Source organism: Mya arenaria, chromosome 2 (assembly GCF_026914265.1).
Source record: "Mya arenaria isolate MELC-2E11 chromosome 2, ASM2691426v1".
In the NCBI taxonomy this organism is placed as follows: domain Eukaryota; kingdom Metazoa; phylum Mollusca; class Bivalvia; order Myida; family Myidae; genus Mya; species Mya arenaria.
In genome coordinates, this window is record NC_069123.1 from 18,074,064 (window position 1) to 18,098,464 (window position 24,401).

The window sequence follows — 24,401 nt, forward strand, 5'->3', positions numbered from 1 at the left end:
GGTAAATTGTCTGACGAGGAAGCTACTGGCGCTATTTTTTATCGTCTTTGGTATGACCTCTTTAGGGTTTTGACCGTTGAAACTGAAGCAGGGTCTCAAATTCTGAGCTATTGAGTCGGTTTATATCCAGTGAAGGGGTATGGTTTTGAATAAATAACAAATGCATTGTTTTTTATCTTTTCATTTCAAAAACTAAACTGAATTAAGGATCAAATAACAATACAAAATGCTTGTAGAATAAATAAAAAAAAAACTCGAACAAGGACTTGAATGATAACATTTCGCAATTAAAGGGATGTAGAAGACATTTCTACAAAATCAAGAAAATATACAAGGGCATGAATCAATCCAACAACTACTAGCATAGCAAAACTTAGAACTGTAAGGAATATGTGCAAGCTATCTTACATGGCAAGAAATTGGAATGGCAAAAACTTGCAACTGTAATCTTTAAACTTTACTAGCATATACAAAAATGAAAATGAGCTGACTAGAACCTACTGTGAACAGAATGTGAATAATGAGCTAAAATGTTTATGAAGAACAACTGTAAATGTAAGAAAATCAATGTGAAAAAAATCTTTGGGGGAAAACGAGGCAACTATTTTAGAGTTTTAATTAATAAAAAAGCTAAAAAGGAATGTGTATTTTTTTTACCCATAAACAATTGTATACATGTATATACAGCAAATAATCATCCTGTCATCAATATCAACCAAATATCACAGTTGCTTTCACCCTTGTCATTCACCTGCTAGCATTATAGAAGTAAAGTAAAAAAATTGTGTTATTCATCCCTCAATTAGTTGTAAGCTTTACTTCAATATCCAAGATACAATCATTCAATATATGAATTGGATGATTGCAAACCTTTTAGTGTTAACAGGTGTGGTGTATTTATACACCATTATGATATGCCATACAGAATGTCAAAATTGACATCAAAATAAAGTAAACAATTAACAAAAGTATGAACTCAGTGTTACAAAAGCATTATCAGTTACACATATTTTGAAAGACTTTGTACACCAGTAAATACAGGCAAGCACATATAATTACAATGTCATGACTTTGGTAATCGTTATGTAACAGCATAGCACTGGCAAGTTTAAAGAAGCATTCCCTCTCAGTCAACCTGAATACATTTTTGTACATTTGGTATAAAAACAGTCTATGCCTTTTTAGTTTGAAAGAATTGTGCTATCACTGTCACAATCTGTCAGGGAATATTATAAGTTTTATTTTACCAGTAATATTTAAATTTGTTCTGTTTTAAGTCTGCATTGACACTTTTGCATTACAGCTTTTATTAAAAACATTTTTCATTATTTACATGTGTATAAAAGACAATAAATAAAATACATTTTTAGAGTGAAATGTCAAGAAGCCATAACTGTTAGCCAGTCACTGTATGAATAACAAGTTAGATAATTTTAAACGTTTGCTTTTTAACCTTCTAAAAAACTGTATGTTAAATAATTTCTGGGCCCATTTAACACACAAAAGCAACCAATAATAAATACATCATTGGAACTTTTTCTGAGGCAGAAGACAAAGTTAGATGAAGAAATGAACATGGCAAAAAGTGGTGATTCTGAAAGATAAATTATTTAACTACACAAGTCATGAATGGAATTCTCTGAACACAGTCTAACATGGAATGATCAAGGATACATAATATGTTTTCCCTCAAGGAAAAATATACTTCCAGTTTCAAAGGTTAACAAATGCAGTTGTATCTCTAAAGAAAATTTGTTCTTCAGTTATAACCTCAAGAACGGTTCACCCAGGTACATGAATTTCACTTTTAGAACATCCCTCATACAAATTCTCAAGTACATAACTTTTAAAAATGTTTGAAACAGGAAGTACATTTTTGTTGGTAAGGAATAGATAAACACATAGATAATTAACAAGAAACATGTATGAGCAATAGGAATGACATAAGGCAACCTCCTGAACAGCTGATATCTCTGTCAAATTCACTCAAACAGCTAATGTCCCTATCCAACAGCTGTTATCCCTGGCTAATACACTCAAAATAGCTGATATCCCTGTCCAATACACTCAAATAGATGATATACCATGCTAATACGCTTAAACTTTAAAAAAAATTGTTAGTTCTTTCTCTTGTTTCATTGGAAATATTGTAGCACTAAAACAGTAAGAATAGAAATCTAGGTATATTGCAACCTCAACCAGTTCATTTAAGCGGAATTTTGTTCCATTTGTTCACTAGCAAAAACAACAACAAAACTTGCCATGATAAAAGGAACACAGAAGTGAACTGTTTCAAGGAAATGTCAACATTATAAAAAACTTGTTAAAACTATAAAACTGAACGTCTATTTAAACTTCCATCTTCACCTTTAACAATAACACTTTATTTTGATTTTTTTATCTAGCACTGTTTGATATGTGAACATCTATTTGTTATAACAGTAGCACCACTTCTTTACCAACTGTTAAAATCTTTGAAGACAGCTAAAAAATCTACCTGATATGTACAATTAAGTCAAAGTTCATAACTTAGGCAAGTATATACAAAGTATCACAATGTGTTCAATAGACTGACACACTCTTCAAGACTCCCCATCTAGATCTCTGTAGTAGGGAGTCCTTCAAAGTTGTCTGCCTTTGATTCAAGCCTGCCATTTGCATACACTGCTGTGCCATTTTCGTTTCCAGCAGTGCCGTTTTTCAACTTGGCTTTCTGGTGCTGTAGTAGAGCAGCGTTTAATATGGCGTCGCCGTTACCAAGTTTTGATTGTGGTACTTTGTTAAGATCATTATCTTCTGTGTAAAAATTCATGGACATGTGCTGTTCACTTGTAGCAGAAGGAGAGGTAGATTCAATAGCGTTGTTGTCCAGGGAGTCATCATCATCACTGAAAAAAACCACAAGGATTACATTGTGTCTTTACGTTTAATCATGCGTAATATTATGGCCCTTTAGAGCATAATATCTATTATATCATTATAAGCAATTAGTTATCCTCCTCCTCCTCTTCTTACTGCTCCTCTTTCTCCTCATTATCATCATCATCATCGGCATCATCATGATCATAATCATCATCATCATTACAAAAATAATCATCACCACGTATCATTATACCATGCACCCAAATGGACTTCTTAAGTGACTAGTTGGTGATGTTACAATAGTGCCATTTTTTAATACTTTGTCTAAGCAGGTATGCAAATAAAATTTAAATGATTTTCACACTTGTAACTTTACATGCCAGGTGTCATGTCTAATTTCAATGAAAGGCTAAATCAGTAAAATAGAGCTGTGATTGGTGTATTTACTGAAATAAAAGCAAATTTTGTAGCAGTGAAATTCTGTGAACACAATTTTCCTCTTACATATCTAGAGATCTGTACATCTTGGATGTTCACTGAAATTTGTAAATGCAGTATGTTGAGCTTGAAGTAGTTATAAGACCAAAAGTTGTTACATTGACTTTTAAAACAATGATACTTTCAACATAATAATCTAACACCTGATACTTTAGTCTGGTGTTAATTACTGATATTTTACATCAAGTGCCAATTACTGATGTTCTAAATCGACAGCCAAAAATGTCAGATTATTAAATTCAGACCCAATAGCTTACTTGTGCTCTCCTGCTTCCTCAAGAAGGACCTTCTCTATGTAGATTGGGTTGGCACTGAAACAATTATATTATAATACAAATTAGATACAAATTCAATTGTATGGAGTGTGGACTTAGTTGTCTAAATGTTACATAAATCCTGTGACACATGAACTACCACACACTTACAACATTGCAACATTATGAGGGTAGAGTATTGCAATTTTAAAATAAATAGTGAATAAATGTTTTAACATTAAAATTCTGTAATACTTTTTCTTTAAATCTTTATGCACACTTGTTCAAGATGCATGCACTATTTAAAACAATATCATACAAGAACATGCACTTAGCATGACATCATAAATTATCACGCAAACAGTATTACTTACTTAAAGTACTTTATTTGAAACTATTTATTAAGAATTCTTTTCATAATTGGATATTGTTATTGAATTGTTGTTCTGGAAACTGGCTTTTGTTACTGAGTGGTCAAAAGTGTGCACCTCAAAACTGGATACCGTTAGTGGATGGTTAAGAGATGTTCTGGAAATTGGGTTGTGTTACTGAGTGGTCAAAAGTGTGCACCTCAAAACTGGATACCGTTAGTGGATGGTTAAGAGATGTTCTGGAAATTGGGTTGTGTTACTGAGTGGTCAAAAGTGTACACCTCATAACGGGATACTTTTATTGAATGGTGAAGCGTTGTTCTCATACCTGGGTTTTGTTACTGAGTGGTCAAAAGTATGCACCTCATAACTGAATACTGTTATTGAATGGTTAACAGTTGCTCTCATACCTGGGTTTGTAACTGAGCAGTCAAAAGTGTGCACCTCATAACTGAATACTGTTATTGAATGGCTAAGAGTTGCTCTCATACCTGGGTTTGTAACTGAGCAGTCAAAAGTGTGCACCTCATGACTGAATACTGTTATTGAATGGTTAAGAGTTGTTCTCATACCTAGGTTTTGTTACTGAGTGGTCAAAAGTATGCACCTTATAACTGGATATTGTTATTGAATGGTTGTTCTGGAAACTGGGTTTTGTTACTGAGTGGTCAAAAGTGTGCACCTCATAACTGGATATTGTTATTGAATGGTTGTTCTGGAAACTGGGTTTTGTTACTGAGTGGTCAAAAGTGTGCACCTCATAACTGGATACTGTTATTAAATGGTTAAGAGTTGTTCTGGAAACTGGGTTTTGTTACTGAGTGGTCAAAAGTGTGCACCACATAACTTGATACTGTTATTAAATGGTTAAGAGTTGTTCTGGAAACTGGGTTTTGTTACTGAGTGGTCAAAAGTGTGCACCACATAACTTGATACTGTTATTAAATGGTTAAGAGTTGTTCTGGAAACTGGGTTTTGTTACTGAGTGGTCAAAAGTGTGCACCACATAACTGGACACTGTTATTAAATGGTTAAGAGTTGGTTTCAAAACTGGGAAATTGTAGCTGAGTGGTCAAAACTGTGCAGCTCATCACTGGATGTTGTTATTCAGAAGGTCAAAAGTGTTTACATCATAAATTGTATTGTAATTGAGTGGTCAAAAGTTCATCGTGTCAATCAATGACCACTCACCCATTTCACTTCATATTTAATATTTTAGCTACTTTGGCATTCATTTTAAACAAGCTCTTCATCAGTAACACAAAACACCAACCAAACACTACAAACAATACATGTCCTGCAATACAATACACATCCAACATACATGTAAACTAATTTCATTCAAAAGAAGATATTCTTTTTCTGCAACACATGCGATATCACAGAATGTTCAGAAAAACTGCACATTTCATTTTCACACAATACTTGAAGCAAATATCAATGTATTGAAGGGAGGAAAATAAAACATTTAGCTAGAAGTGTTAACATTCATAATTAGATTTGTTATCTTTATTTTCCGGTAAAAGGGACTTATAAGCCATATTCCAACTGGACAACATCAAGAAACAAAGCCTGGCACCATCCATTCATAATTATTGGTAATAACTTATAATTATATCACTTTTGGATCTGTTAGTTAACTTCTTCATGCAAATTGTTAGATATATTACAATGATTTTTGGTTAAAATAACAACGAAACAAATTAATAATAAATTTATTAGATAACATAGAATAAATATCTTCATGGTGCTTTTAGAGAAATATAACAAAGTGTGTGTTTTCCCTTACCTGTATGATTGTCATGATGTTGATTTCCGAAAGTAATTTCAGTGATAAAGCTTTAAGAGGAACGAAAAATGAATTTGAATCAAAAGAAGTAAAAAAATTCACAATGAAAATGGGCAAAAGGTAAAGCTAATGGTAGATTTTCTGTTATAGAATGTGGACACTTCTAGCTATTGTGTAGGACGAAGGAATACCCTAAAACCGTGTTTGTCCCTCTTGTGAATAAACTCTGAAGTTTGTAAGCAACAAATGTGAGCGAAAAGGTATTGTGTTAGAGCAACATGAGATTTTCTAAGGTAAAAAACTATCTTAAAGACCTTTTTCTGACCTTCTTTGGCCATGGGAAAATCTCATACAAGTATTGCACCATAAATCACTAAAAACAACACGATGTAAAAGGCCCTTCTTTTTTTGTATGAATAACAAAGAATAATGAAAAAGATGTTCGAATTTCATGATTGATTAATGCAAATTATATTGAATAAAGACAAAAACCCAAATCATCAGAAATAGGTCTTCTATATTGCTATAAATTTTAAGAAGATTTAAATACATATACTTCCAAGCAATTTTTTTTAAACCGGTTCCTAAACTCTCCTTGAAGGAAATCAGAGTTAATGTTATGCATCACTGATTTTTTTAACCAGTCAGAGGCTTTGATTAGAAAACAAATATAGCTTTACGTACTTGTAAATACTTACATATTTTACAATCTTTTAATCATTTTGGGGCCCAAAAATCATAATGCAACACAACAAATTATGTTCAAATATTATCTAGAACATGAATGTGACATTCTCCACACAAGGCTCTTTAATTTCTCGCCAATTAGACATACACAGAAAAAACAACAAAAACATGATAAATTATGGTAGTTGAATTATTCTAAATGATATTAAACACACTGTTGACAAATCAATAAAATATGTACATACTTCTCATAAGCATGGACATTCGTTCCAGGAAGTTCCAACTTGTGTAGGTCAGAGTTTGAACCTGGAAAAGGTTAACATACTTGAATTCATAAATTAGTATTCACAAAACATCATTTAACATGCTAGAATTGAACCTTACTCTATGGTTAACATGAGGCACAGAAAATGTGAGTTCTAGCAAGCCAAATATTGCTTTATTATCTAATTGATTCCATTATGGTAGTATTACACTTATGGTATTAACTTTCTGTTAAGATTATCTTGAATAATAATAAAGCAATCGGTGGCTGTATTGGTCAGTGATGACCATCTACCACTTTAAATACTGAATCGACTGATGAATAATTCATTTCCAGCTCAACCTCCTTGTTTTACAAAAATCGACAACACCATCTATGTCATGAACCAGTTATGGAACACAGTGTCAGTGAGCATAGCCACTGATGAAATGTTTACATTCGACGTTCATTATGTAAAACTTATTGTAAACCTCTACTGAAACAACATTTCTTTTCATAATTTGCCTTATATCGATACAAATTATTTAGTCATATTGGATCAGAAAAGCATGTCAAATCATATGTGAACATAACACCATTTCGGGAATGACGTGGTTGATATTATGCGCACTACCTTCTACTTTGGACAGACACCAGAATCTTAAAATTTTACAATTTATTTAAAAGTAATAACTAATCACACTACAATTATTAAATGAGGACAAATTGAGACAGACATAGTGACACAACAGCTGTTAAATGTTAGGTATTGGGCATGTACATATTATTTCAGGGTGTTTACATTTTGGGTTAATATTATCATTTCTAATCCATGATAATTATGAAAATCCCTCACAAATTATATTGTGTAATCATAAGTATATTAGTAAAATATACATAGAAAATAAAAAAATATACTACGTTTCAGCCATATTACTGACAAAAGTTACCTATTTTTCTTAAAGTGTCATACCAATCTTGAATATAAATGTAATTTAAAATTATAGAACATGGAGACTACTATATGTTCTACTGAAATAAATGATTGTATTCATGATTCGTATTGTAACACACAGAATAGTTTTTCAAAAGACAACTTCAGAATGGAACCAATATCTGCTGAACCAGTAACAACACTGCTAAGAATGGTTGTCATGACAACAGTTTAACAACAATAAGGACAAAAGCATGTGACGCCCACATATACATACACTGAGTTAAAATAGTGCCGGAGCCATTGTTAGCCGCTAGAATAAAACAAATCAATTATTAAACCCATTGTTCTGAGAAACAAGAAACTTCCTGATTACAGAAGAGCTATGTTAAAATTGTGTTACCGGTAACTTTCAATAAAAATGTGTTCAAGTTTAAAAGGTTTACCTAAATTGTTTGCCATATTTGGTATGGGAAACAGATTACCTAGATGTGTATACAAGATCATTTTGATTTACATACATGTACATACATGTACAATAAACATATAACCACATATTGGTGCATATTGTTCCTTCGTTTAAAGCATTACATGTGTGAAACAACAATGCATAACACCTAACATGGAAATTGTCACTTTATGTGACTAGATATATGTGACATTCTATATTTTTCACAAAAGGACAAAAGGGTATGCAAATTGGAGACAATTATGGATAATTTGGATCACATATAAAAAGAATAGTAAAAATATAAATATAGGCCTGTCAATTTCTTTCCCATATCCAACAGTAATGACACAGCATGCCGTATTTTAAAATCCGAATAAAAGTAGAGTCATTTTCCAGCATAGTCACATATGTTGAGTGCAAACTCTTATCAGATTGATGTTTATTCAAGTTCCTTTACAATATGAACTTACTATTCAGTAACATTTTTTTCAGGAACATACTATATTTCCTAAAGAAAATTATTTGAATTGTAAGGGTATTGAATTGCTTATTAGTTTTTAAATCATTAATACTATTGATTTATGATATAATTTTTGTTGTATTTCCGGAAAATGTCACGTAAAATTTAAGTGAAGTTTTAGCTGGTTTACACTTACAGCAGTGCATTTAAGCATGGAAATAATCAGAGGAGACATAATCATATCAAATAATAAGATAGGATGCTTTTCTAACGACCTGTATCAAGTCTTGTTCGGTGTATAAACATGCATCTTTCTCAACAGATACTCCTTCACACACACAATTCAATGTGATAGAGGACAACAGAAAAGTGTCCTGTCATAATATCTTCAATATATCTGCACATCTAAATAAAAAAATCTGCTTATAAAATTATAATTTGTGTGTATAACATTAAAATCATAATTATTCTGCCACATCAAATATACACAGCAACACGTTTCCAGCATTTAAATAGGACACAAAATGTTTCAGCATTGCATATGGACATTATTGAACTTCTTATTTTCAACTTGCTGTGCAATACAATGGGGGAGGATTTTTCTGGGAATCACAGGTGCAACAATTATACCTTCAGCAGGCATGTCATGCTTTCTTAAAACATTCCTGTTTTTGGAGTGTGAATGGGCAAAAAAGTTCCGCCAGACTTTACCCTCGACTCGTGACAAGGTTGTTGGGCGAGATATACCCTTGAATTCTAGCCCTGATTTGGTCAGATTTAAATGAGTAGTGTTGCATGCAGCATTTATAAATTATCATACAATATTTACCTTTGAACTATTTATTTTCATGCAGCAAAATTGAATGCACATGGTGAACAAGAGATTTAATGTTGGTAATGGTGTTATCAGAAAATGTTATAGTAGAAATACATATCAAAACTATGTCAACCTTCTTATTTCATGAGTTAACTGGTTATTAAAATGTTCCAGAAAAGATTACCCACCATATGCCAGGGCTGTTGCAGCTTTTAACTTCCTCTTATATCTGAAAGAAAGAGATATTGTATCATCACACCACTGACAAAGAAGACAAAGCAAGAGCACTGCTTGTAGATGCCAATGTGCCTGTGGATGCCAATGTGCTTGTGGATGCCAATTGTGGATGCCAAAGTGCTTGTGGATGCCAATGTGCCTGTGGATGCCAATGTGCTTGTGGATGCCAATGTGCATGTGGATGCCAATGTGCTTGTGGGTGCCAATTGTGGATACCAATGTGCTTGTGGATGCCAATTGTGGATGCCAATGTGCTTGTGGATGACAATGTGCCTGTGGATGACAATGTACTTGTGAATGCCAATGTGCTTGTGGATGACAATGTGCTTGTGGATGTCAATTGTGGATGCCAATGTGCTTGTGCTTGAGGATGCCAATGTGCTTGTGCTTGTGAATGCCAATGTGCTTGTGCTTATGAATGCCAATGTGCTTGTGCTTGTGAATGCCAATGTGCTTGTGCTTGGGGATGCCAATGTGCTTGTAAATGCCAATGTACTTGTGCTTGTGAATGCCAATGTACTTGTGCTTGAGGATGCCAATGTGCTTGTGCTTGTGAATGCCAATGTGCTTGTGCTTGTGAATGCCAATGTGCTTGTGCTTGTGAATGCCAATGTGCTTGTGCTTGTGAATGCCAATGTGCTTGTGCTTGAGGATGCCAATGTACTTGTGCTTGAGGATGCCAATGTGCTTGTGCTTGTGAATGCCAATGTGCTTGTGCTTGTGGATGCCAATGTGCTTGTGCTTGAGGATGCCAATGTGCTTGTGCTTGTGAATGCCAATGTGCTTGTGCTTGAGGATGCCAATGTGCTTGTGCTTGTGAATGCCAATGTACTTGTGCTTGTGAATGCCAATGTACTTGTGCTTGTGAATGCCAATGTACTTGTGCTTGAGGATGCCAATGTGCTTGTGCTTGTGAATGCCAATGTACTTGTGCATGCCAATGTGCTTGTGCTTGAGGATGCCAATGTGCTTGTGCTTGTGAATGCCAATGTGCTTGTGCTTATGAATGCCAATGTACTTGTGCTTGAGGATGCCAATGTGCTTGTGCTTGTGAATGCCAATGTGCGTGTGCTTATGAATGCCAATGTACTTGTGCTTGAGGATGCCAATGTGCATGTGCTTGTGAATGCCAATGTGATTGTGCTTGGGGATGCCAATGTGCTTGTGCTTGAGGATGCCAATGTACTTGTGCTTGAGGATGCCAATGTGCTTGTGCTTGTGAATGCCAATGTGCTTGTGGATGCCAATGTACTTGTGCTTGAGGATGCCAATGTGTTTGTGCTTGAGGATGCCAATGTGTTTGTGCTTATGAATGCCAATGTGCCTGTGCTTGTGAATGTCAATGTGCTTGTGCTTGAGGATGCCAATGTGCTTGTGCTTGTGAATGCCAATGTGCTTGTGCTTATGAATGCCAATGTGCTTGTGCTTGTGAATGCCAATGTGCTTGTGCTTATGAATGCCAATGTGCTTGTGCTTGTGAATGCCAATGTGCTTGTGCTTGTGAATGCCAATGTGCTTGTGCTTGAGGATGCCAATGTACTTGTGCTTGAGGATGCCAATGTACTTGTGATTGAGGATGCCAATGTACTTGTGCTTGAGGATGCCAATGTGCTTGTGATCGTGAATGCCAATGTACTTGTGCTTGAGGATGCCAATGTACTTGTGCTTGAGGATGCCAATGTGCTTGTGCTTGTGAATGCCAATGTGCTTGTGCTTGTGGATGCCAATGTGCTTGTGCTTGTGAATGCCAATGTGATTGTGCTTGGGGATGCCAATGTGCTTGTGCTTGAGGATGCCAATGTGCTTGTGAATGCCAATGTGCTTGTGCTTGTGAATGCCAATGTGCTTGTGCTTGTGAATGCCAATGTACTTGTGCTTGGGGATGCCAATGTACTTGTGCTTGGGGATGCCAATGTGCTTGTGCTTGTGAATGCCAATGTGCTTGTGCTTGTGAATGCCAATGTGCTTGTGCTTATGAATGCCAATAAGCTTGCAGATGCCAATTGTTGATGATGTGCTTGTGAACGCCAATAAGCTTGCAGATGCCAATTGTTGATGATGTGCTTGTGGATGCCAATGTGCTTGTGGATGCCAATGTGCTTGTGGATGCCAATGTGCTTGTGCTTGAGGATGTCAATGTACTTGTGCTTGGGGATGCCAATGTGCTTGTGCTTGTGAATGCCAATGTACTTGTGCTTGGGGATGCCAATGTACTTGTGCTTGTGAATGCCAATGTGCTTGTGCTTGTGAATGCCAATGTGCTTGTGCTTGTGGATGCCAATGTGCTTGTGCTTGTGAACGCCAATAAGCTTGCAGATGCCAATTGTTGATGATGTGCTTATGAATGCCAATGTGCTTGTGCTTGTGAATGCCAATGTGCTTGTGCTTGTGAATGCCAATATGATTGTGCTTATGAATGCCAATGTACTTGTGCTTGTGAATGCCAATGTACTTGTGCTTGAGGATGCCAATGTGCTTGTGCTTGTGCTTGTGAATGCCAATGTGCTTGTGCTTGTGGATGCCAATGTGCTTGTGCTTGTGAATGCCAATGTGATTGTGCTTGGGGATGCCAATGTGCTTGTGCTTGAGGATGCCAATGTGCTTGTGCTTGTGAATGCCAATGTGCTTGTGCTTGTGAATGCCAATGTGCTTGTGCTTGTGAATGCCAATGTACTTGTGCTTGGGGATGCCAATGTACTTGTGCTTGGGGATGCCAATGTGCTTGTGCTTGTGAATGCCAATGTGCTTGTGCTTGTGAATGCCAATGTGCTTGTGCTTATGAATGCCAATAAGCTTGCAGATGCCAATTGTTGATGATGTGCTTGTGAACGCCAATAAGCTTGCAGATGCCAATTGTTGATGATGTGCTTGTGGATGCCAATGTGCTTGTGCTTGTGAATGCCAATGTGCTTGTGCTTGTGAATGCCAATATGATTGTGCTTATGAATGCCAATGTACTTGTGCTTGTGAATGCCAATGTACTTGTGCTTGAGGATGCCAATGTGCTTGTGCTTGTGGATGCCAATGTGCTTGTGCTTGTGAACGCCAATAAGCTTGCAGATGCCAATTATTGATGATGTGCTTGTGGATGTCAATGTGCTTGTAGATGCCAATGTGTTTGTGCTTGTGAATGCCAATGTTTGTCTGTTCTTAATCAAGGGGAATGACCCAGTGAATATCATAATCAGACCTATTACACAAAAGTATCCAGCAGTAACTTTTAAGCATTAGTATACTGTATATAAGAGAGTGTTTTAACATAGCTAGTGTTATATTCTTACAAATTCATCATGTCACTAATTCCTAACTTCATTAAACAATATATTTTGCATACCAAAGCAATTCAGTTAGCCATCTTACTGTGAATACTAACTTTCAAGAATGGTGAAAACACAGGAAATAACAATTCATTAGAGAGCTCTGAATTTAAGCAATCAAAATCTTGGACAATTTCCCAGTTTCAGCAAATAAAACTCGACCTAAAATAGACAAATCTGAAATGGACTTACTGTCTGCGAGAAATGTAGAAGATGATACATATGGCGACACATAATAATGCAAGGATAACAGTGACGAGTATCAGCGCCATCTTGAATGTGTTCTCCAAAGATTTTTCCTCCACCTCGCTCGTCGTTAACTGTTAATGTAAAATACTTATATTTAGAAACAGCAGTGCAAATTTTACCCCAGAACAACAGATTCCTGAAATATGTACAGTTGTATAATTATACTAATAGTTTTGTTTTATCCAATATTCTTAAACCTTTTTTTTAGCATTTATTTTTCGTGAAATATAAGTCTTCCATGCATATGGTTTGAAAGTTACTTTTTTTGTTTGAATTTGTAGTACGAGTGTAACAACAAGAACATTTAATATGTTAAAGGAAATGCTAAGCTGTTAATTTTTTTTCTAAACATTCTTTATATTTCTACAACTACACTAATTGTTCAACAGAAGTATAAAACAAGAGCGCTGCTGAGGGAACACCAACGCTCGTCTGTAAATTTCAGACAAACAAACATAACTTGACAATAATGAAGGCTGAGAGCAATGTGCTTTACTATACATGTGTGTAATGTCTCTGGCAACATGTGTACCAAGTTTCAATTGAATATCATGAAGGTTTATAGTTATGGCCAAGGTAATAGTTTATCCACACATTCACTGCCAACAACTCCAACACCAAGGCCATGAAAATATCTCAACATTTTTTTATTGTAAAAAACAGATGAGCTATAAACGTTAATTAAATACGAAAAGCTACAAGCAATTAGTTTTGTTTTGGAAAGTTTAAGTATCAGTCGGAAATATCAAAATTATAGGTTAGTAAAAAATGTAAAAGACTAACATAGGTGTTTGTGGTTGTACTTATCCATACAGAGACATTCCATCCCTAAAACATGCATATCACGTACCAATCATATATTTGCCTGCCATTTCATTCAAACATTCATTTTCTACAATGAGTTATATATAATTACTAGTATTCCCTTTCAACAATATTCACTGATAGAAAAGTTTTAATTATAACAGTCCATTTACTGTTGCCTTTGTGTATTATAAAAGTAGTTGATAATGTTGCTTACCACAATTTCTGCAACTTTGTAGAAATACTTAAATTGGTATAATTCATCTGCTAATGAATCTATCGTTCTGAAACATAATAACAAAGAAGGAATAAGAGCCTACATAAAAGTGTAATGCTCAATGATAAGACCTTTGGAACAATACAAATGAATTAAACAATAATTTCCATGTATTGTTAAAAATGAAAAATTTGAAAATGGTGTTGAAAATTAGAGTTTAGAGCCCTCATCAATTCCTGACATAGCTAACAAGCGAGTGGGGTCAATCAATGATGCTGACTACAAGACAACATCTAACAGATGCCAACGCTCACGCTTCTCAGTTGTTCACGTGGCTCAACAACAACTAAAGTCAGAGATATGTGGCGTGCTACACATTAAACTACACATTATACTACACATAATACATATTGTCATGGACAGTTTCCATATTGATAATAGTATTAACATTTCTTAAGTGATTATCCAATAATTACCCTGGGACATCACATGATTATTGTTTGACCTATATTTCACACAAACACACAAAGCTCTGTTTGTTACATTTGTGAGCAATTGACCTAACAATGAAAAGAAAGTAATTACTATACAATAGGCACATTAGGGTATTCAGTATTGGCATCAAAAACTGACTGTCGGTAACGTGAACATGACCTTGGTCATGGTTATAGCAGAGGTCAAGACGAAGCCTCAAAAACCAAGGCTATGTGATCATGGCATTACTGCTCCTACATTAGCTAGCTGGAAGAAGACAACTCACCTGCGAAGTTCCACAGCAGAGATAGTTTCATTCGTCTTCATATCTTCACCATGTATGAACATGTCTGTCCTGGAATAGGTAATTCATTTTGTATGAATAGCAAGTTACCATTTCACGTTTTTCAAATCTTTCACAAACTTATGTCAAGAGAAATCACTGATTTAAATGAAAATTAATGTCATATTTTGAAAGTTAATGACAGAATCATGAGTGATAGAAGTGATAGAATGATTATCATGATAGAAAGGCTAGCAACCCTCCTTTAGTTCCTACTTATTTCATTTTAGCTCGATTTCTGTAACTAAAGCTGATAGCATACAATCACACATGAGTAAAGCCAGAACTGGTGTCCGTATTATCTTTAAAGAGTAAAGACTCTTGAAAGTGGCCATATTAAGTTAGAACTCACATGTTTTGGTTGACGTTGCCCTCTGTGTTGCCTGTATCATGAACCTGAATCTTGTCCACAACAATTCTGTATCCAGTAGCAGTTGTCAGCTTTCTGTGATTAAAAGAAATAATTGAATATTATTTTTGTATTGGTTTTAAGATAGTTCATAAAGATTGAACAAGAAATGATTACATCATGAAACCAACAGGGGAAGTGACAACATGGCTACTATCAGGAGAAAGTGTGAAAAGCTGGCTACTGCCAGTAGAAGAAAAGGCATAACAATGTGGCTACTATCAAGAGGAGAAAGTGTGACAATGTGGCTTCTATACAATAGGAGAAAGTATGACAATGTGGCTACTGTCACAAGAAAGAAAGTTTTATTACGTGGCTACGGTTAACAGACAAGAAAGTGTGACATGGTTTACAGTCAACATAGGAGAAAGTGTGAAAAGGTGGCTACTTACAATAGACAAGAATGTGTGACAGGGTAGCTACTATCAACAATGGAGAAAGTGTGACAAGGCAGTAACTGTCAACAGACAAGGAATTATAACTATGTCAAGTGAGGACACTGATGGTGACACAAAAAGCATTGCTTTCATTTAATTGCCAATGAGTTGAGAAAAATAAATACATTTGTTTAACCTTGTTTCAAATGATTTTGATCCAGCGCTCTATAGCCTGAACACTAAGCAACTGTATGTTACATCAAAGGCCTTCTTATTCAAATAATTTTGCTGGCTCATGAAGAGCAATTTTGGGTAGTCATTTTGTATAAAAAAATCATTATATTGTTAAGTTAAAGTTTCAGCATAAAGCCCTTTCTATGCAACTTGCCAAAGAAATTGGAATAAAAACCCTATCAATACTTACCATCTAAATCAAGAGTACAATACAAGGTGATACATACTGTATAAACTCCACTTGAAAAGCTCGAACCGCCTCTGGACTTTGACGTATAATAACTTTCAGTCTCTGATCATCGTTAATCAGTGAGATCTACAAAACAAGAGAAAATGTATTAAAATTGTTATTAAAATAAAAATACTGAGTCATAGTCCCATTAAATTATTATGATGCCCTATTGCCCATCATAGTAAGAAATATAACATCATGAAGCATAGCTAATTTTTCCTTTTAAATGCATTAAGATTAAAACCAGTTTGAAGGCAACACATTTCATTTCCTAAACTTGTTTTACACAGATTATTGAACTCCTTTTTGAGTTTTTGCCTCAAAAGTATATTACTCCCGAAACTTCCTGCAAAAACAATTTGTTTTTGTATAACACTTACCCTGAGAGTGGCATTTGCGTAGAAAGGAGATCCACCTGTAACATTTTCCTTCGCTTGCACAAAGATGAGGAAATATCCATACATGTTCGCCTGGAAAAACACATTAGTTGCCACCGTGCCATTCTTGAACACCTCAAAGGGTTTGGTTGTTGTGAGTTTGCTGTTTTGAAGGTACTGTTCTGTGCGTAAAGCATGAAATTCTACACTCATTGTAGCATCTGCATCTGTCACCAGATCCTGAAAAAGACCAGTATGAAGTTTTCTAGGTTGATACCCTTCCTGGATAAAGTTTCCTGGGTTGATACCCTGTCTGGGTACAGTCATGCAAGTTTGAGAAAAGTAGAAAAATTGTGCCAATGGGATTGATTGAAAAAATGAATATAATCTAATATTCTAATGGACAGCAAGTCAAGATATGAGAGTTGTGTAGTGTCAATGAAACTCTTTCCTAAACACAACAAAATTAATGCTCTATCAAATGTTGCAGCATACCTGTAGGTTAGTTATGGAGGTTCTATATCCAGTATCCCTGGATACACCAATGGTCAACACGGACCGCTTGAACACCGGAGGGTTGTCGTTGATGTCCAATATCTCAACCTGTGCCATAAAGACACAAACAATACACACACTGTCAATGTGATGTTATTAACTATTTTCTTAAGCCCTGTTATATATTCTTCAATAAGAACACTTGTTTATATTTTTACAAAAGCTGGATAACATTCTGGTAGCTACGATTGAATAGCTATCTGTAAATAAAATCTGTATTATTTCATATTAGCTTGACTTCAAGAAACAACTTAATAGCAATATAAATCACTCTCAACTCAGTTAGTACTACAGTTCTCTTGGACGTGAACAGATCATCACCATAAACATCTTACTCAATAAGTTGTTATCATTCACTTCATAATACTTATTGCCTTACATTAATGAGGTCCTTTTTGTATTGCTTTGGTGTTTTGACTTTGCAACATGACAAATTGTGAAAATAAGCAGAATTGAAATTATCATAAAACAAAGCAATCTACAATATCAATGAAATATTCTTACCTGAACCCAGAGTGTTGTCCTATTGATGGCGTAGTTCTGTGGGGGATACACCTCTGGTCGAGAATAACCATCAAATTTCTCAAAGCACCTCGGAGTAGCAAAAATGACGAAGTTGATGTATGGGACATTCAGCGTCTCCCGATCTATCGGGGCTGTTAGTGTCAGGTTGCCAGACGTATGTAGGTTGAATTTCTCTTTCACTATAGGGTCTCCACCTTTAGAAAAAGGGTCAAATTGTTAATTAGGACTTGTATCAAATACAATGGTCAAATTTATAGTAAAAGCCAACAAGTCAGGTAGCAATAAGACATATGTCAGTCTTCTAATTTGTCGACCTGTATTTACATTTCAAAGTTTATTTTAACACAATATTTAGTACCATGTTTGAATAGTCTTTAAAGCTGCACTCTCACAGATTTACCAGTTTTACAACTTTTTTATTTTTTGTCTTGGAAAGAGCAAATTTTTGCATAAATATCTGCAAACCAATGATATAAGACTGCTGACAAAAGATCAGATCGCAGATTTTCATATTTCCATTCAAAAATTAATGTTTTATGGCTTAAACCATTACTAACGGTTTAAGAACACTGCATAAAACATCAATTTTTGAATTTAAATATAAAAATCTGTCATCTAATTTTTTGTCAGAAGTCTTATATAACTTGTTTCCATGGATTTTCGCAAAAATTGGCATGTTCCAAGACAAATAATAAAGAAGTTGTCAAAACGTTCAATCTGTGAGAGTGCAGCTTTAAAATGTTTATTTTAGTTCACCAATTTGGTTGAATACATACAACATTCACCAACATTATTACTATAAATAAAACTTACCGATAATGTAATAGCATATTATTGAGTTATTTCCAGCATCTTTATCGACTGCGATATTTAAATCGGTGGATGTCTGATCATGAACGCGTTCCTCCTCTATCTGTATGCGATGTGGTTGGATGCGGTATGGTGCAGAACGGTCATCCAGGAATTCTGGTAGTTCATCGTTAATGTCGAGGGTGACTATGGTGAGAGTGAGAATTGTGGAGTAATTCTTTGGTACACCATTGTCCTCTGCTTTTATCTTGATCTGTAGAGAAAACAAACATTTTAGTTGAATACGAATCTCTTTTTGTGGTTATTGGACGATTTGGGATCAAAATCTGTAACCAATTTTATTTCAACTTAACTTCCCATAATCAACCCATAACTGCAATTGTGATGCTATCTGCTAAGTGGTTTACTGAAGGAAATTCATAGTCGCATAACTATACATCATAAATCGATCATCTAAAGTTAAGTATCTTTTATGTGAACACACTGACCATTTGTTTAAAAAATTAGCACAACAAATGGCAAACAAATTCATTTATGCCAGAGACATTGTCAACATAATTATTATTTATAAATGTCTATATGAACGATTTTAAATCCAGCATTACGCAAAATACAAAAGGACTGTTATAACACAACACAGCCTACCAGGTATGTTGGGTGTGTCTCCCTGTCCAGAGGCCTTCTATTTTTCAGCTCACATCCCGTAAAGTTGCATGACTCGAGCTTGAAAAACTGCCAGTCATTTTCACGCAGGATTTCAAAGTAGATCTCCTTATTACGTCCAGAGTCAGCATCACTAGCTGTGAAGTTGAATATTGAACGGGGTTCCGTCTCATCATTTTGACTCTGCAAAATGATATACACAATATATTGTATATATACACTAAGAAGTCAAAAATGAATATTCACAAGTGTTCGCAAATTTTAATATGCTCTTAATATAATTACTTTCCATATTTGCACATAATCAGCAAATGTATTTACTTTAAAAATCTTAATAGTTTTACCTCCACTCGACCGGCTTCAAAGGTTATTTGCAGAACTTATAATGTGACAATGTGAAATAGGCAGTTTTAACATATGTTCACAATGAATAAAGCATTCTGACACCACAACACATAAGACCCACCTCGTCAGCTGTGATGGTAGCGTTGGTTCCGCTTGGCTTCACAAACACAGGGGGGTGAATGTTGACATCCTCGATAGTTATCTCCAGGTCAGTCTGTGTACTGAGCGGCATGATTCCATTATCAGTTACAGTCACAGTCATTGCATGCTTGCCCGATAACCCAATCAAGCTCTTAGCTACCCGGATTTCACCAAAATACTTTGGAATTGAGCTTATATTCCTTCTAATTGTAGTCATGGTTAATATGTTCAGTATTTCTTGTGGTCCAGCTAAGGTATATTTCAGTTCAGAATTAACGCCGTCGTCTGGATCTTCTGCAGAAGATGTGAAAACTAATCGCCCGGGGGACTCGTTCTCTAGTACAGTAGCTGTCTTTTCGACATTTGTGAAAACTGGCTTGTTGTCATTTATATCATCAACTAAGATCACAATGGGAACAGTCTGATTGGTACGCTGGTTGTCCGGATCCCTCGGGTTGTCATTGGCTCGCACGTACAGAGTGTAGGAACTTCTCTGTTCTCTGTCCAGGGTCCTCGCGACATATATCTCACCCTGTACGGCAAAAGTAATTGAACTTATTTTATCAGAGTTTATGTATTGATAATAAAACATGTCTTCAAACATGAAGTTGCATAGTAAAATACATCAAATTCATTTATATCAAAGAAAAGGCTGGGTTATGGTTGTGAGTGGAAATTGATTGGAAAGGATCACAAAATATAATTACATTTGGTTTGACTTTTGGTGAAAGGAAAATAATTGCTTTCTTGTTCGAAATTTCCGAAACATATTGTTAAAATTGTGAGTCTTTACCAACATCACAGAATTAGTTTGTAGCAGCTGAAAAATACTACAATGTTCATTTAGTTTAACAACATCCACACTGTAAACATGCTTTTTGTGAAGATTTCACACATGAAACACTTCTGTTAAAATACACATACGGATGTTTTGTTAATCTTCAGGTTGTCGTCATCGTTGCTGACTTCAAATCGGTACTCGACGCGGCCAAACTCCCCAAGGTCAGCATCCGTGGCTGATAATCTGCACACAATTGTACCCGCAGTAGCATTCTCTTTTACCTGAAAAATGATAGATGAGTTCACACTTAAAGCTACATAGAATACTATATATTTATATTACTTACATTGGGATATTGCATATAATATCATACACAGTAAAATGAGAAGGCTTTTAAGCTTTTATTTCACCCACATAAACATAATTCCCATGGCATAATGTATTACCCTCTACTTGTATAATATTCATGTTTAAAACCATTTTGTTATACATACAGAAAAAAACACATTTAGTCTCAGTGTGTGTGAAATAAACATAAAATCAAACACAGTCACAATTTGTTGGTCATTTAATGACTGACTCAAATACCTGCGACATGAAAGTTTTAAGCCTCTTGGGGTCCTTTTTTCCATTTCTTTTAGTACAGAATTAATAGGCTAGGTTGTGAAAAAAACAACAAATAAACCTACTTTCCAATTACACCATAAAATCTGGGCAGTGAAATGACAAACAAACTATTTATTACTTGTGGCTTCACAATCAGTAAATTTCAAATTCCCCCCATTTACCTTATATTGTGTTAGATATTCAGAGAAATATGGGCTGTTGTCGTTAATGTCCTGGACTGTCACAGAGACCGTTGCTGTTGATGTTATAGCTGGGATCCCGCTATCAATGGCCAGTACTTTAACCAGGAATACTTCATGTGTCTCCCGGTCAAGTTTGCTCTTCAGCTGTAGAATACCTGTAAGGAAGCAAAAAAATGGTTTCATTGACATGAATTTATTGTAGTTTCTCCCTAGCAAACAAGGGCCAATAGTAATCACAATACCTCCACTAATTTTTTAAAAGAAAAACAGACAAGCTTATAATTGGCAGAACAATTTTTGCTTGTTTTTACTGATATGCCCTAAAATATTTTTCGAAGTACATACCAGTACTTTGAGTGATATCAAAGTTGTTGTACGGATCTGACTCCATCTGATATGTAACTGTCTGCTGTTTATCCTTGTCTTCTGTCTCGAACCTCATCACAACAGACTGTAGTTCCAGGCCTTCCGATATCCGAACATTGTATGTGTCATCTGGTACAAACTCCGGACCATTGTCATTATAGTCAAGTAGAGTGACTGTTACCGTGCCTGGAAGAAATGGAAAATAACTTGTGTATCAATAAAACTTCAAGCCCTTTATATCAAAACAATGTATGAGTTGTCTTGTACAAACTCTGGACCACTGTTATTGTTGTCCAGCTGAAAATGATGGTTACTGTGCCAAGAGAAATAAATGAACCATGACCTTAAACCTGCACTCTAATTGATTTATCAATTTTACAACTTTTTTATTTTTTGCCATGGAAAGAGCAAATCTTTGCGTAAATATCTGCAAACCAATGATATAAGATTGCTGACAAAAGATCAAATACCAGATTTTCATATTTCTTTTCGAAAATTAATGTTTTATAGCTTAAACCGTTACTAACAGTTTTTAAGAAATATGCATAAATCATCAATTTTTTAACTTAAATATAAAAATCTGCAATCATTTTTTTTGTCAGCAGTCTTATTTAACTAGTTTTCATGGATTTTTGCAAAAATTGGCTTGTTCAAAGACAAATAATAAAAAAGTTGTCAAAACATTCAATCTGTGAGAGTGCAGCTTTAAAAGTTTAGATACTTGATCATTGTTTGTGTTGTCTGTCGTTAACTATGGACTGTTGTAATAACAATCCAGTTGAATGATGGTAACTCAGCTTAGAAGAACTGAAAATATCAGTTACATTAGATAAAACAATGGACACTACAGGGTAAAACCCAGAAGCCTAAACTTTAACCAAGATCCTGTTTTAAGGCCAAACAAGGACTAAATGAGAGACACACAACATCACACGAAAACAAACACATTACACAAATATACAAATACTGTTATTAGAAAATGCCTTGGCATGGTCATTGAAAACTACATATAAATGCACTGGGGGTTAAGACTGGTTTACAAGGTGGCTGGGATATATATTAAATTTTTAATGACACCCAATATTTTCTGTAACAGTTTTAATACTAACTATTTATCAGCCCCAGTGAGAATATTTGTCTAGTAAGATTATGGGGCATTGTGCAATCACAGAATGTGACCCCGATAACAGCTACCCTGGTTCTTTAATGACTGCAACAATGTATAGAACTGACTTTTGTGACACCCATTTATTTATTTTTAGTATTTCAAGTATTTCACCTCTAGACGACAGATCCACCACCTGTTTACCGGCACTCAACCTCACACTGATATCTTCTATACCAAGTATACCAAACATTGTACGTTAAAGTCTGCTTGTGAAAGCTCTAAGATATTGTCAGTAAAATCAAACGTTTAGCCCCACAGTAAGTAATACAAAGCATATTTTTCATTGCAACAGATTTTTTCTTTTAACATAAGGCAACAACACCATTTGAAGTGCCTACATGTTATACATATGATAATCTTTGCAAACAATCAGAATTATTTTACTGATTACCTGAATGTTATTAATGTGTCCTTTCTTCCACTTTGCCATAAATTCTATGCTGAAAAACCCCACCTTTCTCAGCTGATTTCAATCTTACCCGCATGCATTTATGACTGAAGCAAAGGCTACTTACCAGTGGCTGTCTGACTGCCAGTATCAGCCAATGTGTCAGTGACCAGGACCTTCAACACAACAGTTTCTACCATCTCCCTGTCCAGAGTAGATTGTACTTGTATACACCCTGTGCTTGGAACCATCTTGAAATAATTCTGAAATCAATATAAATATGTTCTTCCAGGGTTACAGGCCTTGCTGCAATTGATCATTGGTATATTTGGACAAAGTTTCATGTGATTATTTTGATGGACTTTTTCAAACCATTGGGAGGGCTAACTTAACAGTTGTTAAGCAAGTTTTATTCACATTGTACACATACCTTCATGGTCACTTATAACAAAGTTTGATCTGTCTACCTTAAACACTATTTGAGTTATGAACAAGGTTCATATTTTTGCACAATGACACTGATGCCGACTAAGACACCAAGGCTTTGACTATATCTTATTTTAACCTTTATTTCTCAAAACAGACAAGCTAAAATGTTTGGTTGTCATCCTTAAATGACACAGCACTTGCAAACCAATTCCTATACATGCATTTCTTAACCTACATGTATCTCAAACAATTCCATCACATGCATTGCTTGACCAACATATACTCCAAAAAGTTACTACACTTACATTGCTTGACCTACATTTATCCAAGCCACTTCCTATACTTACATTGGTAGATCTACATGCCAAACTCATCCCATACTTATACTTTAATGAATCTTTTGCAAAGTATAAGTGCAGAGATATAACCAAGACATCCGAGCCCACACCAACCTGTATTCCAGCACCGGTGACATTAACAGGTCTCTCATCTTCGTCAAAGCCGACTACTGAGTCAATCAGAAGGCTGAACTCGAGATTGTGTTGACCGTCCGGGTCCACAGCACTTACACACTTAACTTCCTCCCCTGTCCATAGAGAATTGGGTATGAATTCTAAAATATCTGCCACCAAACAGTTTTGTTTTCTACTACTAACACTAAAAGAACAAATGCAACTGTGTTGAGTCTTTTAACTGGTCTGCAATTAACCATTTTGTTTTTCTCTTATTAAAATGCTAAAGGAATGGTTTCAATTGGTAAAGAGGCAGAGAACTTAATAACTAT

The 24,401-nt window shown here is 35.2% G+C and overlaps 1 protein-coding gene across 1 annotated transcript in view; it reads right to left on the bottom strand.

Moving 5' to 3' along the window:
* Positions 1-175: 175 nt before the first annotated feature.
* LOC128213025 (cadherin-23-like) overlaps positions 176-24,401 on the bottom strand; it is a 63,882-nt gene continuing 39,656 nt past the window's right edge. The window contains exons 19-39 of the mRNA XM_052918503.1: positions 24,070-24,203; positions 23,316-23,451; positions 21,612-21,818; positions 21,246-21,421; positions 20,601-20,738; positions 19,657-20,208; positions 19,173-19,373; positions 18,531-18,780; positions 17,697-17,911; positions 17,133-17,240; positions 16,641-16,877; positions 16,256-16,344; positions 15,361-15,453; positions 14,952-15,020; positions 14,192-14,258; positions 13,114-13,241; positions 9,556-9,596; positions 7,917-7,952; positions 6,707-6,767; positions 3,618-3,671; positions 176-2,888 (exon numbers count right to left, since the gene is read on the bottom strand). Of these exons, the coding sequence (XP_052774463.1) occupies positions 2,597-2,888; positions 3,618-3,671; positions 6,707-6,767; positions 7,917-7,952; positions 9,556-9,596; positions 13,114-13,241; positions 14,192-14,258; positions 14,952-15,020; positions 15,361-15,453; positions 16,256-16,344; positions 16,641-16,877; positions 17,133-17,240; positions 17,697-17,911; positions 18,531-18,780; positions 19,173-19,373; positions 19,657-20,208; positions 20,601-20,738; positions 21,246-21,421; positions 21,612-21,818; positions 23,316-23,451; positions 24,070-24,203 (3,284 nt within the window). The 3' untranslated portion in view covers positions 176-2,596. The remainder of the gene's footprint in view (positions 2,889-3,617; positions 3,672-6,706; positions 6,768-7,916; positions 7,953-9,555; positions 9,597-13,113; positions 13,242-14,191; positions 14,259-14,951; positions 15,021-15,360; positions 15,454-16,255; positions 16,345-16,640; positions 16,878-17,132; positions 17,241-17,696; positions 17,912-18,530; positions 18,781-19,172; positions 19,374-19,656; positions 20,209-20,600; positions 20,739-21,245; positions 21,422-21,611; positions 21,819-23,315; positions 23,452-24,069; positions 24,204-24,401) is intronic.